The 18,884-nt window shown below is 37.7% G+C and overlaps 1 protein-coding gene across 1 annotated transcript in view; it reads left to right on the top strand.

Annotated features, from left to right (window-relative positions):
* LOC114650880 (nectin-1-like) overlaps positions 1 to 18,884 on the top strand; it is a 38,427-nt gene that overhangs the window by 14,276 nt on the left and 5,267 nt on the right. The window contains exons 4-7 of the mRNA XM_051926663.1: positions 1,727 to 2,035; positions 14,434 to 14,733; positions 15,073 to 15,178; positions 18,639 to 18,775. Of these exons, the coding sequence (XP_051782623.1) occupies positions 1,727 to 2,035; positions 14,434 to 14,733; positions 15,073 to 15,178; positions 18,639 to 18,775 (852 nt within the window). The remainder of the gene's footprint in view (positions 1 to 1,726; positions 2,036 to 14,433; positions 14,734 to 15,072; positions 15,179 to 18,638; positions 18,776 to 18,884) is intronic.

Genomic DNA, 18,884 nt, shown 5'->3' on the forward strand with positions numbered 1-18,884 from the left:
TTCTTCCAAAAGTCAAGATTTGAAAGTCCCTAAAGTCTTACTGTCTACCATACTACTTGGTATCTTATTCCAAGAGTCTATTGTTCTTTGTGTAAAGAAAAACGTCCTAATGTTTGTGTGAAATTTACCCTTAACAAGTTTCCAACTGTGTCCACGTGCTCTTGAACTCATTTTAAAATAACAGTCTTGATCCACTGGACTAATTCCCTTCATAATTTTAAACACTTCAATCATGTCACCTCTTAATCTTCTTTTGCCTAAACTGTATAGGCTCAGCTCCTTTAATCTTTCCTCATAATTCAACCTCTATAGCTCTAGGATTCAGCCTAGTTGCTCTTCTTTGGACTTCTTCTAGCGCTGCTATGTCCTTTATGGTGCCTGGAGACCAAAACTGCGCACAGTACTCCAGATGAGGCCTCACTAGTGCATTATAAAGGATGAGCAGAACCTCCTTGGATTATAGCCTAACATTCTATTTGCCTTCTTAATGGCTTCTGAACACTGTCTGGAAGTCGATAGCTTAGAGTCCACTATGACTCCTAAATCCTTCTCATAAGGTGTACTCTTGATTTTCTGATCGCCCATTGTGTATTCAAACCTAACATTTTTACTTCCTATGTGTCATACTTTACATTTACTGACATTAAATTTCATCTACCACAAATCTGCCCAAGCCTCTATGATATCCAAGTCCTTCCATAATGATATAACGGATTGACAATTATCTGCTAATCCACCTATCTTGGTATCATCTACAAACTTAACCAGCTTATTACTTATATTCCTGTCTAAATCATTTATATATATTAAAAATAGTAGCAGCCCTAGCACTGACCCCTGTGGAACACCACTCTTAACATTGGCCAATTCTGATGAGGTTCCTTGCACCATCACCCTCTGCTTCCTGTAATGTGAGGAACCTTATTACTTGAACAGTACAATAAGAGAGACTGGCCTGGTTATTGATTTCTGACAATCTGAAAATATAAAAATAAAATATTCTATAGAAGATTAAAGGGAAGTCCCCTATATTTGGCTTGAGTGGGTTACAGTGGGTTTGCAAAACTAGGTTCCATGTTAATTACAAATGACAAACTTACATAAAAAGGAAATTTTCAGCGGTATTTCTCTGCTTAATGGCTTATATGTTAGTAATGTTTAAGGTCATAAATGCCAAGAAATTCACCAACCATTTTTAGAAATTAAACCCGCTATTTTGCCAACTATCCTATAATTAGAAATAAAGTGCCTTGGATATGAGTAATGGGCCTCTGCTGATTTAAATGTTTGGCAGCTCATTAGTAAGAATCATTAAATAATGTCAGTGAAAATTAGGTTCCAGTTTTTGTTGGTGCTATAAAGTGGAGGTTACCATCTAACACCATAGGCCTGTTCTGATCACCTCCTGAAATATTAAGTGAACACTGATTCAGAGATACAAATGAAATGAAAGCAAACATTTCCTTGCGGGAGAAACAGTAATCATACATAATAAAGAAGAAGAAAAGCAGAAAACTATAAGATGGGTTCTCTGAAATTCCAAAGCAACTAAGAAAACTTGCAGGTATAATATTTAGTCAGCCTTCTAAATGATTGTGTTTCCTCATCCTTAAAACTCTTGCTAGTCTAGTGATGCTTTGGGTAATTGGAGTGTGTATTTGTCTTTCAAACCATAAGCATTTAGTTTCATCATGTAAATGAAATGTCTTAATCTGTTTGCTTCTAGTCACTGCTATTCTTGGAGGAGATGTCACACTTAAGTGTGTCCTGAATGGGGTCACAGAGATACTCTCACAAATCACCTGGCAGAGATGGATAAATGAAAAGATAGAAAACTTTCTAATCTATCATCCGAAAATAGGGCCTCACCCACTGGTCCCATTTGCAAGAAGAGTCACATTTGTTGGCAAAGGAGCCTGGGATGGCTCAATTATCATTAAAAATGTCAGTCTGTCTGATGAAGGGAAATATAACTGCATCTTCACCACCTTTCCCACTGGCTCACATGATCACTTTATTAAGCTGTTTGTTCAAGGTAAGCTATATAGAAAATCAATAATTCTACCGACATCGCATAACATTCAGATGAGGTGATACTTTTGTATAACATATACAGATTGCATTGTAATGAACATAACTGCCAAGAAATACCTGTGGGTGTTGAAGTGAATTGTATTGTAACTGATACTTCTGTTAAAAATGAGAAAACCTGTTTTGCCAGGTTAGAAAAATGTTTGCACTTTAGATTTTTTTTTTATTTTACTGGATTTTTATATTTTGGAGGCTGCATTTTTTTAGCTTTTTTAGCTTTATTTTTGTTAATGAGTTTGAATTTTGCTTTTTGGTTTGTGGAAGATTTTAAATTTTGTTTTTTGTTTATATTTGCTTTGGGCAGAGAATGGATTGCTAGGTGATTTTTGTGTGGTTGTTAGGAGCCAAAACTTCCTCATATCACCCTCAGACTTTCTAATAAATATACGTAAGTGCTGATGAGGAGCCCATTTTTAGGAGAAACACATTTGATTGGCAAACAAGTGCAGCAAGGTTGTCTTGATTTCGATACTCTGGCTGTTTTGTCCCTGTGTCTTAGTGTTTTGACTCTGGTAAACTTATCAGTTATGCTTAAACCCTCTGGCTTGAAAAGCAACTCAAACTTTTGCAAATTGCTTCCTTCTGTTTTCAATTCTATTTTTGGTCTTTATGAGTGACTTCTTTTTGTGTTTGCTTTTATACCTGAAATAATCATTCATCTCCAATTTAGCTGCCATAACTATCACAGTAATTGCACTTAAACACTAATAGCCAGAAAATGACCTGGGGTGACTGAGCATTTGCATTGTGAAACTGTTGCTCTGCTTTGTGTTCTTGAACCTGATCAAACAACTTCCATCCATTGTCTCATAGCTGAAAGAAAAAATGGTGTCACCTGACTCAGTTAAGTGTAAATAGTTTAGTGAAGCTAAATGACCAAAAATAACCTTTCTGAGAATGTGCCAAGATTACATTTCTTGCAAATGAAGAAATCCCTCAGCTAACATGCACAAATTACTTCAGTTAACATATGGAGTGGCCCAAATATACATCGGCAGTGTCAAAAATACATAAAGTATTATAACCATTAATAAACAGATATTGCTGATAGGTCCTATAATGGTCATTCACAAACTGCAACAAAAGATAAAAAATATTGACCTTATCATTCCAGTTCAGTTCAATTCAAGGTAAACATCCTAAGAAAGAAATTTCATTTGTCAGTAGGTTTTACAGGGAGAATGTAACATTTAAAACAAATCAACAAAGAACATGGCCATCAAAAAAAAAAAAAAACTATGTAAAAATAAATGCACTATAGCATTGAACATAAATTTAAAGGTATAACATTAGATTATACATGTTACGCATAAACATTAAACCAGCATAAATCCAAATGATAACTGTTCAAGGGATAATTTAAGCCATGGGATTGTTATTAAAATGTAACTTATTTTTGAAGATTAATAGCAGCTGGGAACCTTGAATGCATGACTTGATGTCAACAAATGGAACTGTGATTGTAGAGGGTGAGTCCTGTCTGAGAGAATGCTTTCCATAATACCTGCTTATTAAACAGCTCTGTTAGATTTGACAATTGAACAAATTGCAAAGTGATTTACTCCATTTTTGTTGCTGACATTAAGACTTCCAGACCAGACCAGTAGAATATAGGTAAAGACAGACTCAGTACAAGATCTGTAAAACATTGTCATAATGGTAAGGTTCTCATTAAAAGGACTCAGCATCTTTAGATGGCACTGTTGTTTTCTTTTGCAGACATTAACAGAGTAATGAGGTGGCCATGCAACGCTGTTGAGGCTTGGCTGCAGAGTTCTATTGCAACAGGATGTTCATATTTCTAAAACTGTGGCAACATGCATAAATTGGGATGGTAATAAAGTTGAGAAGTAAATAAATGGAGGTAGATTTACATTAAATTAATTTGTTATTTATGTCCTTATTGAACTGCCTATTCATATCATTATTACTTTTGCAATTATCATCATACTACATGGAACAGAATGCTGACAGAATGGTTTTTTATGCTACTTCATAGCTCCATGAACCCCAGGAAGCACTTCTTTCTGCAAAGAGCTGTGGCTATCTGGAAGAAATTCCCCAAACTTGTTATTGAAGAAGAGACCATGACAACCTTTAAGAACTATCTGGATGGTATATTGATGCAGCTTCGCTATTAGCTAAACAAACAAACTTCATGGACTGAATGGTCTCCTTGTTTATCAAATTTCTTATGTTCTTGTTTGTATGGACTACGGTTTCAGTTTTCAGTCCTCCTGTGGTCTCTGTGGACTGTGTACACACTCAGTATGTTCACATTGGTATGGTAATACATCTCAATGATATGTAGGGTCAGTTGGCTGGAAATATAAATAAGTGTTGGAGTGTGTGTAACCATGACTTGTGATGAACTGATATGAATTATTGGTTATAGTATGTCTAAACTGAACTCAGCACTTATCAAAAGTATAAAATTTACCCAGCATTCTAAGTGGGAATAGCACACTTGGTCAATGTCTGTGCGGCTTCTGCATAAATTCACTAATTCTATGTGAGTTTTTCTTTGTTGATTAATTTATTTACCACATCACCAAAGTTGCATGCTACTGTAAATACGTCTGGCCCTCTAACTCATTCTGAAATAAGCCGCAACATCTCTGCCTCTTCCAGAAGTCACTGCTGGGAAATTATTTCCACCTAAAAGGATGCTGGTTTAGGATATACAGTAGTAAGCAGGAAACTAATGTGCTTGAAGTTTTCTCCTTTTTAAAGTGTATACAAAGTAAGCAATTTTACTTGAAGTTATTAGGGAATGCAATGTTCTAGAATGATTCTGATGTTAGGATAATCATTGAAGAATATAATTCTGTTGTAGTGAAGACCCGTTCCATTTGAGTGTCTGTATGTGTGTTTGATTCTGTAAAGATGGCATATTGGATACTGTTTGGGCTTAAGAGCAACAAGGAAATGTTATTTCTTTACTTGCAATATATAACCTTTATTAGTGTTATGACTACCATTAAGTGGTTGTTATTAGTGGTTGTACACTTAGCTGTATTAAAGCCAATTGTTAAGCTTCACTGGAGTCACATAGTACAATTCTAGATTAAAGAGGTGCCCTTCCTTATGGTCAATTTCAGTAAGGCAGTCTATATTGCTGCCATCTAATGAAAATGAAATGATATCAATTTAGTATTATTTCAGCTGTTACTTGTGATGATTTATGAAAGTTCATTTCCTTGTCTTTCAGAAAACCACACATCTATTGTATTTTTACATGTGTATAAAACGAAAAGGATTCATTACTGCCAGTTCCAACTAAGTGTTAAAGGATGATAAAAATAAATAGGTTAACCAAGAAAGATTTCTCCTATCTACTTGCCTCTGACTGAATGCCAGCACTAGATTCAACTTCCCTGACTCAGCAGTTCATAATTATTAAGGTTTCCCAAAGAGCAATACCATCTTTTCGGTTTCTCCATATAATTTCTAAATTTACTGATGTGTTTTGTTTTTATTATTTTTATATTAGATTTAAGTAGCAATTTTTACTAACTTCTGTTATCTTTATACAATAATTAATACCTGGGTTCATAGGTTCATAGGCTTAATATGGTGACTTGTACAGAGTACAGTGAAATTCTTACTTGCATGTGCTGATCTACAGACAATAAGTCATTATTCTCTGGTGCCATGATCAGTAATTATTACTATGCTACACCTGTCTCCTTTACTTTAAAACTTTTGCCTAGTTACAGTATCTGAAAGCCTTCTGTCTTCCTTAAATTGATTCAAACAACCAAGCAAATTTTACAGAATTGTCAAGCCTTAACTTTTAATGATCCTCTAGGACTAAGGCACATATGTAATTTCAAGTACTTGTACGCTAGAGCTCTTCAGAAGTCATTATGCAACCACCCTACATTGAATAGTAGTAGCAGGTTGTTGCATCTTTCATACTATACAACACAGACTTTTTATATGTGAATTATAGCTGTTTCAAATATGCTATAGTTATTTTAATGTTTTTTAAAGTAATAATTATCATTTGTACAGTGTGTTATGAAAACATAATGCAACATCTTTCGAAATTAAAATGTATACAGGAAAGAGGATAGAAGTTGAAGAAAAGAAACACCACATAACAGAACTACTGAACCCTAAAAGCAGCCAGTGCAGATATTGGAAGATGGATTGTACAGCATATGAGAGCTCTTACCTGTAAGCAGGAGGTGCATCTCCTCTGCTAAAATTGATTGGCCTGTATGCATGACCAACATTGTATCTCAAGGATTCTGGATTGGATCTGTTCATGGAGCTTAGCAAAACAAGTCAGACAGTACTATCTCTAACCCCCAAGTGAGTGGTGTGAGGTGGAGTGTGATGATGTGGGTTCTGCTCCACGCTCCCATCTTCCTTCTGGGAGCCCTTGAACCCGACACCATCGGTAATGACACCAATGAGCTTGACAGTGAGGCACAACAATGAATCAAGGGGATGGTGAAAAAGTGCAAAGTGCTTTTATTTAAAAACCAGCAATCAAAAACAAAGTGTCCAAATAAATAGTGCAGTGCTTCACAGATCTTTAAATAAATAATCCAATAAAACAGTTGTGAAGTGGAGGTTAAAATAAAAACAATAAATAAATCCTTTAAAAACGAGGTTGAAACAACTGCTGGAAGCTGTCCTTTTAAAATCAGCCCGGTGCCTTTCTACTGGTGACTCCCCTGCTTCTCCAGTCCAGGCTATGCACTAGGAGAGCCACCCTTCCTGCAGCTGACCTTCATTCTACCTTCTGATCTGGAGACTTCCCGATCCCTGGCTTCGGTCCAGCACTCTCCATACCGAGACTTGGGTTTCCCCCAATGGCCAGGACGCTCACGCTGGGGAATCCACTTCCCAAGCCTCCCGACTCCCGCTGTCTTCCGCGATGAGCCATCCTTCTTCCGGTCACTCCTGCTCCTCACAAAATGCTCAGCGGGAGCGACCACAATCGACTGCCCTAGGTGTCGGCCAAACACCCCGCTAGGACTCACTGTCCAGTTGCCTGCGAGCCTGTGCTCGCTCGCTCTCTCACTCTCTCTTTCTCGCACCGGCCATTCTCTCCCTGCCTCCTCCTTCTTCTTCTTCTTCTTCTACTTCTTCTTCTTCTTCCACCTTAACCTCCGTCCGTCTTCTCATCTTTCTTTTTTCATCCTCCCCTGCTAGCCGCCTCGCGGTTCTATTTATCACAGGAACATGGATCAGCTGTGGCAATCCACAGGTCCCGGGAACAATTATGGATGCGGACGACTCTTTCCCTGTGCACTTAAGTGAGAATTGCCTGCATCACGAATTCCCCAGGAACCGCTCGGCCACACATACCACGCCCCCTTGCTAAGCCATGAGGAGACGATTATTCATTTTAAAAGTGGCCTTTTTGACATGCGCCATGGACCCGCTACACTACATGGAGCCAGTGGTGTGAAAATGCAGGTAGACTAGAGCATGTGCAGTCACATGGAAGGAATCGTAGAAGATGGGACTGCAGTTTCAGCCACGAAAGAAACAACACCATAGCCCTCATTCCCAATGGGTTATTGCAATACAGGCTGTATCTTTATTCCGTCTATAGTTCATCAACCTCCAAAGACTAAGTTCCTTATAAGGAATTAAAGACATGTAATGCTTACTGTGGTATTGTTGTAATCAGAGTTTTGTAAAGCAATTTTGAGCTACATTTATTGAATGAAATATAGTACTAGGGCGTTGTACCGTGCTAGGAAAATGACACCTTTTATTGGCTAACTAAAAAGATTACAATATGCAAGGTTTCGAGGCAACATCTTGCCTGAAGAAGGAGCCTGAGTTGCCTCGAAAGCTTGCATATTGTAATCTTTTTAGTTAGCCAATAAAAGGTGTCATTTTGCCTGACTTCTCATTGAATGAAATATGTAATACACTGTAAATAAATTATTATTATTTAGGATGCATATAAAGGTATTGTCACAAATACTCTACATAATGCAGACGTTTAATACATGGTAAAAGCAGCACACAACAATGAGCATAAAATTCCTTAGTTAGGATGGAAGGCAAGTTCTTGAATGTGTGTATCTAAGGAGCTAACCTCCTCTAGTAATGTGAGATTGTTGAATATTCCCTGTCTCAACCATTTGTTCATTCAATACTCCTAGAAAGGCTCCACAATTTAGTATTTGAAAAAATGAGCTAAGAAAATGAATAGATGTATTGCATAAAACATAACCACAAGTGGCCATTTGGTTCTCATGCAGGTAAGTGTTGTAGTCATACAAATGATCTAAAATCAAATGATAAAAGTGATCTTGAATCAAATCCTACCACACCAATATCTGCCTTTTAAAACTTAATTTCGAATGTATCTTTTATTGTATTGAACAAAAACAAATAATCTTTTTGGAAATATGAGTTGGGGCATTTCAAAGAAAAGCCTAAAGAGCTCACGTCATCACCCTGTCTGTTTAATCAAGCACTTCTATCTTCACAAAGCATCTAAGAAGAAAGCTCTTAGCAGTACAAAAGAACAATGAAGAATGCATAAGAATTTTGCTCTAAGGAATAATTCTTGGCAGAGCAAGAGAGGCTTTCCTTTTAGCACTCAGCTGAAATCTATAAATGCACGTTAAACACCAACCAAACATCTCGGCCAAAGTGGAATCCTTTAAGCAGTTAAAAATCTTTCTGGAAGGGTGGGGTGAGCTCTGTCAATATGTAAAGCAGCCAATAACATCTGGATTTTGCCATCTAATTAGGCAGGATCAGCCATAGTCAAATAACACATGATAGACTCTCAGGTGCTTGGTCTTAGCCTGATCAGCAATGAAAGCGACCAGAATTAACTTTTGAAAAGCTTAGTGGGAAAATCTGTCCAATAAGTATCATCCAAAATGGCACAAGGGGCAATGTCTTCTTCTTTCTTGATAATCAATTGTAAAAGCTACCTTTTGACTCTCTGCATTAGATCCACCTGGCTTGGATTCTGCTCTCTTTGACAGATTCCCTTATGCTTAGGATGTAACCCTCAGTGAAATGCCTGAAAACGCCTCTACTTCAAGAGGAATCCTAGTGCTGGACCTCAGTAGCCAAAGACAGGCTGTAATGGAATATGGCATGGTGCTGCTTAGATTTCAGGTTTGGTAAAGGAAAGTAAGGTGCACAATCAAGAAAGACAACATGCAAAGCAGCACATTTGTCTCACTGAAGCCAAGGATTTAATGAGTCGCTAACAAGTGTCAGACTTATTTTAAGCTATTAGGAGAGGATCAGCATGTGAAACCTTTAAAAAACAGTAACTGCAAAACAGACTGACACTGCAAGCTGCAATAAAAACCGAGAGACCTAAACAATGAAAGGCAAAAAATGTTCTCCTTCTACTTGTCCACAATAAATCTCAGTAACCTGAAGACTTTACAGTAGATAAAGCATCACCCCTAGCCTTTGGCACAACAATAACTCGACATTGCATCATTATTGTTTTATACATATGGTTCTAAGGCTAATAATGCTTGTAACCGTGTAGACAGGGTAGACATTACTTTTTCCTCAAAGTTAAGATCAGTATAGCTAAAATTCCTTTCATTAAATTTGCAGCTACTGGTTCCAACATTGCACAGCGACTTCAGATTGTCTGTTCCATCATACACACACTCTCAAGTATACCATTGTGCAAACAGTAAAAAATGTATTAGCAAGGTAAATACTTTTCTATTTCTGACCAGAAATTCTGCAAAACCATTTAAAAGCGTAACCAAAGTGAAGAGTATTCATCAGAAGATTCTGACAAGGGTTAGAAGGGGAAATGTAATTCTCTAGAAGAAAAAGAGAAAGAACTGGGTCACCTTGGAGTTATGTTATGCATTGTAGTTTCTTGTGTCAGAATATACATTGTCACACATGCACGCCAAAGGGTCACCTTCCGGGCTTACCTGAAGTAAATAATACTACCTCGTGACAAGAGGGGACATTACCACTAACAGACTTGTGACCTTCTTCCCTCACAGCCTGGAGAATCCTCTCCCTGAGGGCAGCAAATCAAATGAGGCTCTGCTTCTTGTCCACAGCATATAAAAGCAGAGCAGCCACAGAGAATGGCGTTGCATTTTGATGTTGCCTTGGCTTGCATTAATAGAGGCCCATTTATCTTCCTAACAGTCCAAACATGACATCTGTCAATTCATTAAATATCTGCACAGTGAAGTGCTTAACTTTTTGTTCTTTTCTGTTTTGACTGAATTGAAAGGGGTTTAGTTGCCCAGTTCCTTTTCTGTCCTGCATTCATATTACCGCTCCGCTGCAACATGCATAAATTCATTTTAAAAAATCCTTGTGACATAAATAAATGGCATTTTTCTTATTAAAGTAAAAATAATTAGGGTTATATTTTACTACTATCCAGGAAGCTACCCAAATCTACAGAAAAAGAAAAGGTAGTCAGTGGTATCCTTTCTGGATTTATGAATAAAGTTCACAAATCAAAAAGTTCATCTCTTCTCCCATAAAAGTAGGTAATCACATTCTAGCACCAGCATTGTCTTTCTGTCATGATCAGTCTAGAACTGGTGTTCTCAACCTTTTTTCCAGTTGTACCACTTGTACCACCTATAGGAACTGAAAAGTTTCAAAACACCACTTTTTCCATCTTAAATTGTTAAGTAATGAACTATTATTATTCAAATCTAAAGGTGATTTTTCTTAACACCCCCCACCCCCCTATTGCATTTGCGGATTTTAACAAGGTATTATATATAGTTATGTGTGTGTTTAATTTGTTTTATTCTTAATTATTTTTTAATTTAGGAACAGTGGTATGGTTTAAAATGAAACAAAGCTTAGAAAGTTCAAAACTCCACACATTTAATTAACAAAAATGATACAGTTACATATGAATTCAGATCAAAGGAAAGAGATAAAACAAGTCATAAATTACTAATGATTTCAGGTGATAAAAAAGAGAGGAAAGGAAAAGGTTAGATATATTTATTTTATCTAATAAATAAGCAAGAAAGTTTGTCTGTCCCGATGTTTGTCACAATGTAATTGTAAATATCAAAAAGCTACAGTTTTGGTGATTAATAAAACTGAACATGAATTGAAAAATTAAAAAATGAAAACATAAAACATTAAATTCTAATTGCATTTGGAAAAAAAATATATATCAAGGTTGTGAGAAATGTGGAAACACTGTCATGTCATCCCCATGTAATCAAGGCTACTATTCTAACTGGAATCGGAAAGGGAGAGGACGTTTTCATTTCATGTATAACTGATTTCCGATGAACTCCCTTTCAAATTCAAACGACTTCAATTTCCAGTACGTGTTGCATTTGCGATCTTCATAAATAAAGTGCAAGGACAATCACTTAAAGATACTGGACTTTACCTCAAAGAATCATGCTGTTCACACAGCCAGCTATACTTCGCCTGTTCCAGAGTAGGATCAGGAAAGAATTTATACGTTCTTTAATTTTATACATTCTTGAAACGAAAAATGTTGTGTATCATAAGGCACTCTAAATGATTTGTAGAAACTATAATCCGCTATTCATTAATAATGGCAGTTTGACTTTGAACAGTACAGTACTTCGAATAATAAATTAATTGCCAAATAAGAAATTAAAGCTGATTCACCTTTTTCCAACCCAAGCGACAGCCAGGCATCCCTGCTAGTAATTAAAAATTGTTTGGTTTGTTTCAAGTAAGGACACATGGAACTAAACATTAGTGACTCTGCTAGAAGGAATATGTCTATTTTCTTGACTAGCATAAATGAAAATTAAAACAAAAGGTTAGTTATGTTTATTATTAGTAAATGTTAACATTTCTCTTTGTTCCTATTGCACATTGCTCTGCATTAGTGTGGCAACCTCTAATACTGTTTTAAAAATGATGCTAGACCAAATTGGTTTACGTATTGCATAGTAATTTTCAAATAAACATGAATACAAAATACAAAATTTTAAGACAAATGGCAGAAGTAGTAGAGTAATATTGGCCATATTTATTTATGTATGTGTGTCTCACTGAAGGTTGCTCAGTTTACAATATATGTGAAACAATGAGAGAGTTGGGCACCAGTTATCACAGGGAGATGGAAGGGCCTGACGTATCTGGTAATGGGTTTGCATCTCTACAGGGTCCAGTCCCCTAGATGTAAAGTGGAGTTTTCAGAGAAAAAGAATGTATATATATGTAAAGCCGGGACCACTTTATCCATTTAAGGATAAGGCTGTGGAAGATTTTCAATGTGCCAGTAGTGTGATTCCAGCCCATTAGTGTACAGCTGACACTCCTTGACTGTGAGACATAAGACATGTTGTCAATTTAAGTCAGGCAGCACAGAAGTTTAAGGGCAACATGAACCTTTATAGGGTCAAGTGACAGAATGACCCACTATGGGGATATCTAGTGTTATCTTCCTACAGCAAAAAAGGATGGGCACAGCAAAGATGTGATTTGGAGGTACAGTAAGAAGAGAATGTAGGACAGTATATAAGGCTGCCCAGAGACCAAAGAGAGTGCATGTCTACAGGCAGAAGGAGAGATGTGGCAAATGTTCAGTGGTACAGAAATGGGGGTCAGATCAAGAAGAAAAGAAGAAGAGCAGCTGTGTACTTGTTAAGGCATTATGAAGTCATAGATAAGTAAGGCAGATAAGCTACTGTAGATAGATAGCTAGATAGCATCAGACATGAGCCTATGGAGATTTTTGAGAGATCTGATCAGGTAAGAAATAGTGGAAATGATAGATGTGTGACACTGTTGTAAACTTCTCTCCCTATTTACCCGTAGGTTGGATTAGTTTGTGCATCTGTGGAAAATCTAAATTTATTTTCATGTGTTAAAATTACAATACTCATTGAAAAATTATGCATTTTCTGTCTTGTATAGAGCTCCTGGATGACTACATCCTAGCAAAGATAGATAGATAGATAGATAGATAGATAGATAGATAGATAGATAGATAGATAGATAGATAGATAGATAGATAGATAGATAGATAGATAGATAGATAGATAGATAGATAGATAGATAGATAGTTTCCCGAGATATACACCCTGAGCCCAAGAAACTATGTACAGCAATAACTTATGAAAAAATATTGTGGCCACGAAGTGGTGTCACAGACCCCCAAACCCCAGGGACTTCCATTCAGGTTCAAACATGTTTTTATTAAAAGAAAAACATCTTTCACTGGTTTGCTTTCCTACTCCACTCTACCCAGGCTATTTTTTGTCCATCTCCTCTCAACTCCAACTGTCTGGGCTGTGTGGCCTACTTCCTTTTTTACCCAATCTTAGCACTTCTTGGTCAGGCATAACCACCCCAAGACAGGGAAATCGCCTTCCAATAGGTGCTGTTGGCAACACCTGTGGAACAAAATATGGAAGCCCTAGGAAACCACAACTGCCATGCTACCCAATGGGTCTCCAAATGAGGTCTCACCACTGTAGTGTATGGGGAAGTGACCTGAGCTCATGAGGAGTCTCCCATTGTCTTTCACTCACTCTGGCCTTCCAACCAGAAAATGGAATACTAACTATCCCACTAGTATAAGGCATAATCTATTCCTGATAATGCTTTTACTTGCTTTTCTTTAACTTTAATCTTTTATTGCACACATGTCTCAGGGTACTTTGCAATCTTGATATCTCGTGAAATGAAATGATAGTCAATGAATGAAATTGCTCCTATGTGGCACTCCTGACCCATAAATGAGGGGCCAGGTGAGTCTTTAATTTAAATGCTTTGGCAGATTTGAGCGTATTTTATTTTTACTCATGAGAAGTGGCTTACTTAACACAATTTAAATAAAAATCCTGGTGTTTGTGATACAAATAACGATGTTTTTATATTGATTGCTGTTGGTCACAAATAAATCTGTTTAATCAGAAACTTTGAATATTCCTTTATGGGAAACTCCCACATGAATATTAGAAAAATTTCTTCACATACTGTAGATACGTCTGAAAAATACTAGTAATAGCTCTGAACATTGCAACTGAGCAAACCTCAAATCTCAGATGTTACTTTTAGTGAAGTAATGGAAAAATGACCTGTAAATTGCTGCTTTTTCTTTTGCTTTTTAGTGATAAAAGGTCTTTTTAATTCTTCTGCTTAAATATGATGTGGAGGCTCAATGGATAAAACTAAAAAACAGTAATAACTGTAGCCTGCTACGATCAGTTGCCTCTCAGAGTAACAGTAGTGAAATAATAAGAATATGCCAATAAATGCACTTACTGTAACAAATACTAAACTTCCACACACGCTCCATTACCCATTCAGATTAAGATGCACTAATGATTTTTTTTTTTTTTTTTTAACTTTTGATTAGTAACTGATTTGATTTTTTCGCTGCAGTTATACCAAGCATCACAGTTTCCTCAGAAAATATCTTATTGGCTGGAAAGGGTGAAGCCACAGTGGCAACCTGCATAGCTGCACATGGCAAGCCAGCAGCTAAGGTGAGCTGGGAAACTCACTTGGAAAAGGAATCTCATGTCGTGGATGAATTCTTTGCTGAAAACTGCACAGTAACAATTCGTAGTCAACTGCTAACATTCCCTACCAAGGAGATGAACCAGCAGGAGCTGCACTGTGTTGTAACTCATCCAACATTTCAGCAACCAGAAATTCTCCCTTATAAATTGAACATATCCTGTAAGTATTGTAAAATACAGTAAGAAGACTAATGTTATGTAATTAAAATATTGTCTGAAATGTAAAGTGCCTATTCCTATTCTCCCTTTACGATACCCTTCATCCATTCAGGCATTTTAGAAATCTATACCTTAAATATAATGTGTTTTTGTTCTTTGATGCCTGTTGAAATCAGTTTTTGTTGTATTTTACTGCTTTTGGGCATTTTATGTGCAGCCCACTCAATCTTCAAATTAGTGTCCACCTGCTGCTTACCAAATTTTCAAATATGAATGCCCACTGTGGAAACTTGGCTGATGTGCAATTACATTAACCCAGACCACATTTTTGTTGGTTTAGATCCCCCTTCAGTTGTTTTAAAGACTTTTGTGGATGAACCAGACCAGCTAACCCTCTACTGTGAGGCAGATGCAAACCCGGCCCCGACAAAATTTGTATGGATTAAGTAAGTGAGGCTTATTCTTGGAGCATCTCTCTGCCCAGTAAATCAATTTATAAGCAAATTTCAGAAATGAGATAAACCTGTAAATATTCAGAATTCTTCTATGAATGTAATATTTGTTTAATGAACCAAAAAGTAGTTGTAATATTATTTTAAAATTAGGCTTTTTCAGTCATAATCTGTCCCAGAAGCATCTTTCATGAGAAACCAGCACATCACTGAGCACACTCATACAAATCACACTCACTCATGCACAGAGAATTATATGCACCTTTTAACAATGAAACACCTGAACTCAGTCATTTGAAGGGATGTCCACATATGTTTGGCCACACAGCGTATGTCACATTGATTCCTTTAAAACGCCAAATCCATAGTCCACAAATTATAGATGGCTACAATCTTCTATGTTTACGAATGTTTACAATTTCATTGTACTGGTTCAATGACAATAAAGGCTTCTTTCCTTCCTTCAAAATTAGAGTTACCAATTAAACTAACATCCATGCCTTTTATGTGTGGAAGGAAATCAAATTTAGCAGTGACTACTAAATGAATCCAAGTACTTGGAGCAGTGCAATATTATTAGATAGATAGATAGATAGATAGATAGATAGATAGATAGATAGATAGATAGATAGATAGATAGATAGATAGATAGATAGATAGATAGATAGATAGATAGATAGATAGATAGATAGATAGATAGAATCACAACACCTTCCAATCAGTCACTCAGCCCAAATTTTATATAGGGTTTTACACAGGAAATATCATCCATTCTTCTTAGAAAAATTCAAGATTAACTTTGTTCTGATGCTATTTATTGCAATGTATTCAGTGACAATAAGCCCTTTTAGAGGGTGTCAGCAAGCGTCTAAAACTACAATATTTATATAAATGTCATTTGCGTTTGAGTGTCCTATTGCTGTTAGTATTTGTACCTCATTGTCCCTAAACTGTGGATTTACTTCCTGACCCAGTCGCTCTCTATGTAGAGATGATGTGTTCTTCCATAACTACAGAAATCCTCAAGTTTTCTTCCCGCATTATTCTTATTCCACGTCCCAAGAGCCAGCTTCTGTAGCTGAGGATCGGACCGCCAAGGTCCCCGCCTTCGGCCACCACCCAACTCACACTGCTCCCGACCTCCTTGGCCCCTCCCATAGGTGGTGAGCCCATAGGAAGGGGGACCCACGTTGCCTCTTCGGGCTGTGCCCGGCCGAGCCCCATGGATGTATGCCCGACCACCGGCTTGGTGGACTCAGGATTGGGTCACTGCTTTTTGCAGATGATGTTGTCCTGTTTGCTTCATCAGGCCGTGATCTTCAGCTCTCTCTGGATCAATTCGCAGCTGAGTGTGAAGCAGCTGGGATGGGAATCAGCACCTCCAAATCCGAGACCATGGTCCTCAGCCGGAAAAGGGTGGAGTGCCCTCTCAGGGTTGGGAGCGAGATCCTGCCCCAAGTGGAGGAGTTCAAGTATCTCGGGGTCTTGTTCACGAGTGAGGGAAGAATGGAGTGTGAGATCGACAGGGGGATCTGTCGTGGTGAAAAAGGAGCTGAGCCGTAAGGCAAAGCTCTCAATTTACCAGTCGATCTATGTTCCTACCCTCACCTATGGTCATGAGCTATGGGCAGTGACCGAAAGAACAAGATCGCGAATACAAGTGGCTGACATGAGTTTTCTCCGCAGGGTGTCTGGGCTCTCCCTTAAAGATAGGGTGAGAAGCTCAGTCATCCGGGAGGGGCTCAGAGTAGAGCCGCTGCTCCTCCGCATCGAGAGGAGTCAGATGAGGTGGCTCGGGCATCTGATCAGGATGCCTCCTGGACGCCTCCCTGGTGAAGTGTTCCGGGCACGTCCAACTGGGAGGAGGCCCCGGGGAAGACCCAGGACACGCTGGTGGGACAATGTCTCCCGGCTGGCCTGGGAACGCCTCGGGATTCTCCCGGAAGAGCTAGAAGAAGTGGCCGGGGAGAGGGAAGTCTGGGCATCTCTGCTCAAGCTGATGCCCCCGCGACCCGACCTCGGATAAGCGGAAGAGGATGGATGGATGGAGGGATGGATTATTCTTATTTCTTATTTAGCAGAAGACTTTAACAAAGACATATGTTTAGGATACTTTGTGACTCTAAACTTCCTCAGGATGAGGTAAGAGAATGTGGGTCCAAGTGTGCAAACTTTCTCAATGAAGAACTGGCGCACTTATGTTGTTCTACCTTGCTATTAATGCTGCTGAGACAGGCTTCAGCAGCTCTTATTCATAAATCTGAACTGGGTAGGATTAGAAAATGGAACAATGACAATAGTCCTATATATTTGAAAGATTACAGTTAGATAAATACATGTTTGTTTGTACTACTGAACGGGACGTTTTTAAGTGAGATTTAAATACCTTTTTTGGTTCAGCATAAAAAGGTCCATGTTAAATGTGTGTTAGAGCTTATCCAGGGTATATTTATAAAGTTGCTCCAAAATAACCATTATTACAAGTGTTCCAACGAGTTTAGATTAAACCTCACCAATGTTCTATAATATGATGTCTGCTAATCTGATGCATCCGTATCTTTTCAGAATATTTTTTTTCAATATTTATCCAATTAACATAATTCATTGTTACAGTCACTCAGAAACAGACCCACCCTGGTAGTACTGGGTGTAAAGCACAAAACAAGGAAGGATTGGTTGTGGAGTGGAGGTTGGTAGTTCCAAGTGTTGTGCTAGACATGCTAGCAAAGAGTATTTAGTGATGGAGAGTTGAAAAAGCATGTATTCAGAAGCCAAAATAAAAGTCTACCTAACTGGGAGGTCAATTACATTGCAACAGAAGACAAAATAAGAGACAAAATCATGGTCAAATAACTAACAGCAAGTCAAATCCAGGAACTGCCACTGAAAAAGATTTGAAAATGACAAAAGCAAGTTTGGAAAAGGATTTTGTTATCTGCAGATTTGGATGAGGAAATATTTTGAATGATAACCTTTTAACCCATTGTGTCATTACTGGGAGGTCACAACCTCTGAGGACATACCCCTAACAACACAAAAGTATGGAACCCACGAACAACCAAAATGGAGGCAGAATCAGCCTAAACAATATCATGACTATTAAGGTATGAATCATTTCAAAAAAAATATTCCAGTATCAGATTCCTAACCCTATCCCTAAGCCTAACCCTAATTTCTAGAAAAACCCTGTAACAAGTGCAAAAACACCTTATTTATGCTAACAAAAGACACAGGCTTTACTAAAAAAACAGATTGCTAACACCAGGACAGTTTAGATTCACCAGTTAACCTAATCTTTGAAATTTGTAAAGAAAACCTGAGTATCTAGAGAATAAAACAAGAAGAACATGGAAATTTCACACAGTGACCAAGCAGGGATTCTTGGAAGTGCAAGTCAGGAATGCAAAACACTATGGTGTCATGCTGTCCTTAATGCAATGTTTTCCATTTTTAGGGAACACAAAATGCTACAAAATATGTCTACCAATAAAATTTTCTTAACAAAACTCGCACCTCATCATACAGGACTCTATTCCTGTGAAGCATCCAATCAGCATGGGACAGGGAATGGCAATTTATTCCTCCTTGTTGGTAAGTCCTGTTTACTTATCCGTTTACTTTGTATAGCAGTAGGCAGTAGTGAAGATCAATAATTTTCTGTGTGTCATTGTGATGTGTGTTTTTAACAAGCTTTGAACTC

The sequence above is a fragment of the Erpetoichthys calabaricus genome, chromosome 4 (genome assembly GCF_900747795.2).
Source record: "Erpetoichthys calabaricus chromosome 4, fErpCal1.3, whole genome shotgun sequence".
Taxonomy (NCBI): domain Eukaryota; kingdom Metazoa; phylum Chordata; class Cladistia; order Polypteriformes; family Polypteridae; genus Erpetoichthys; species Erpetoichthys calabaricus.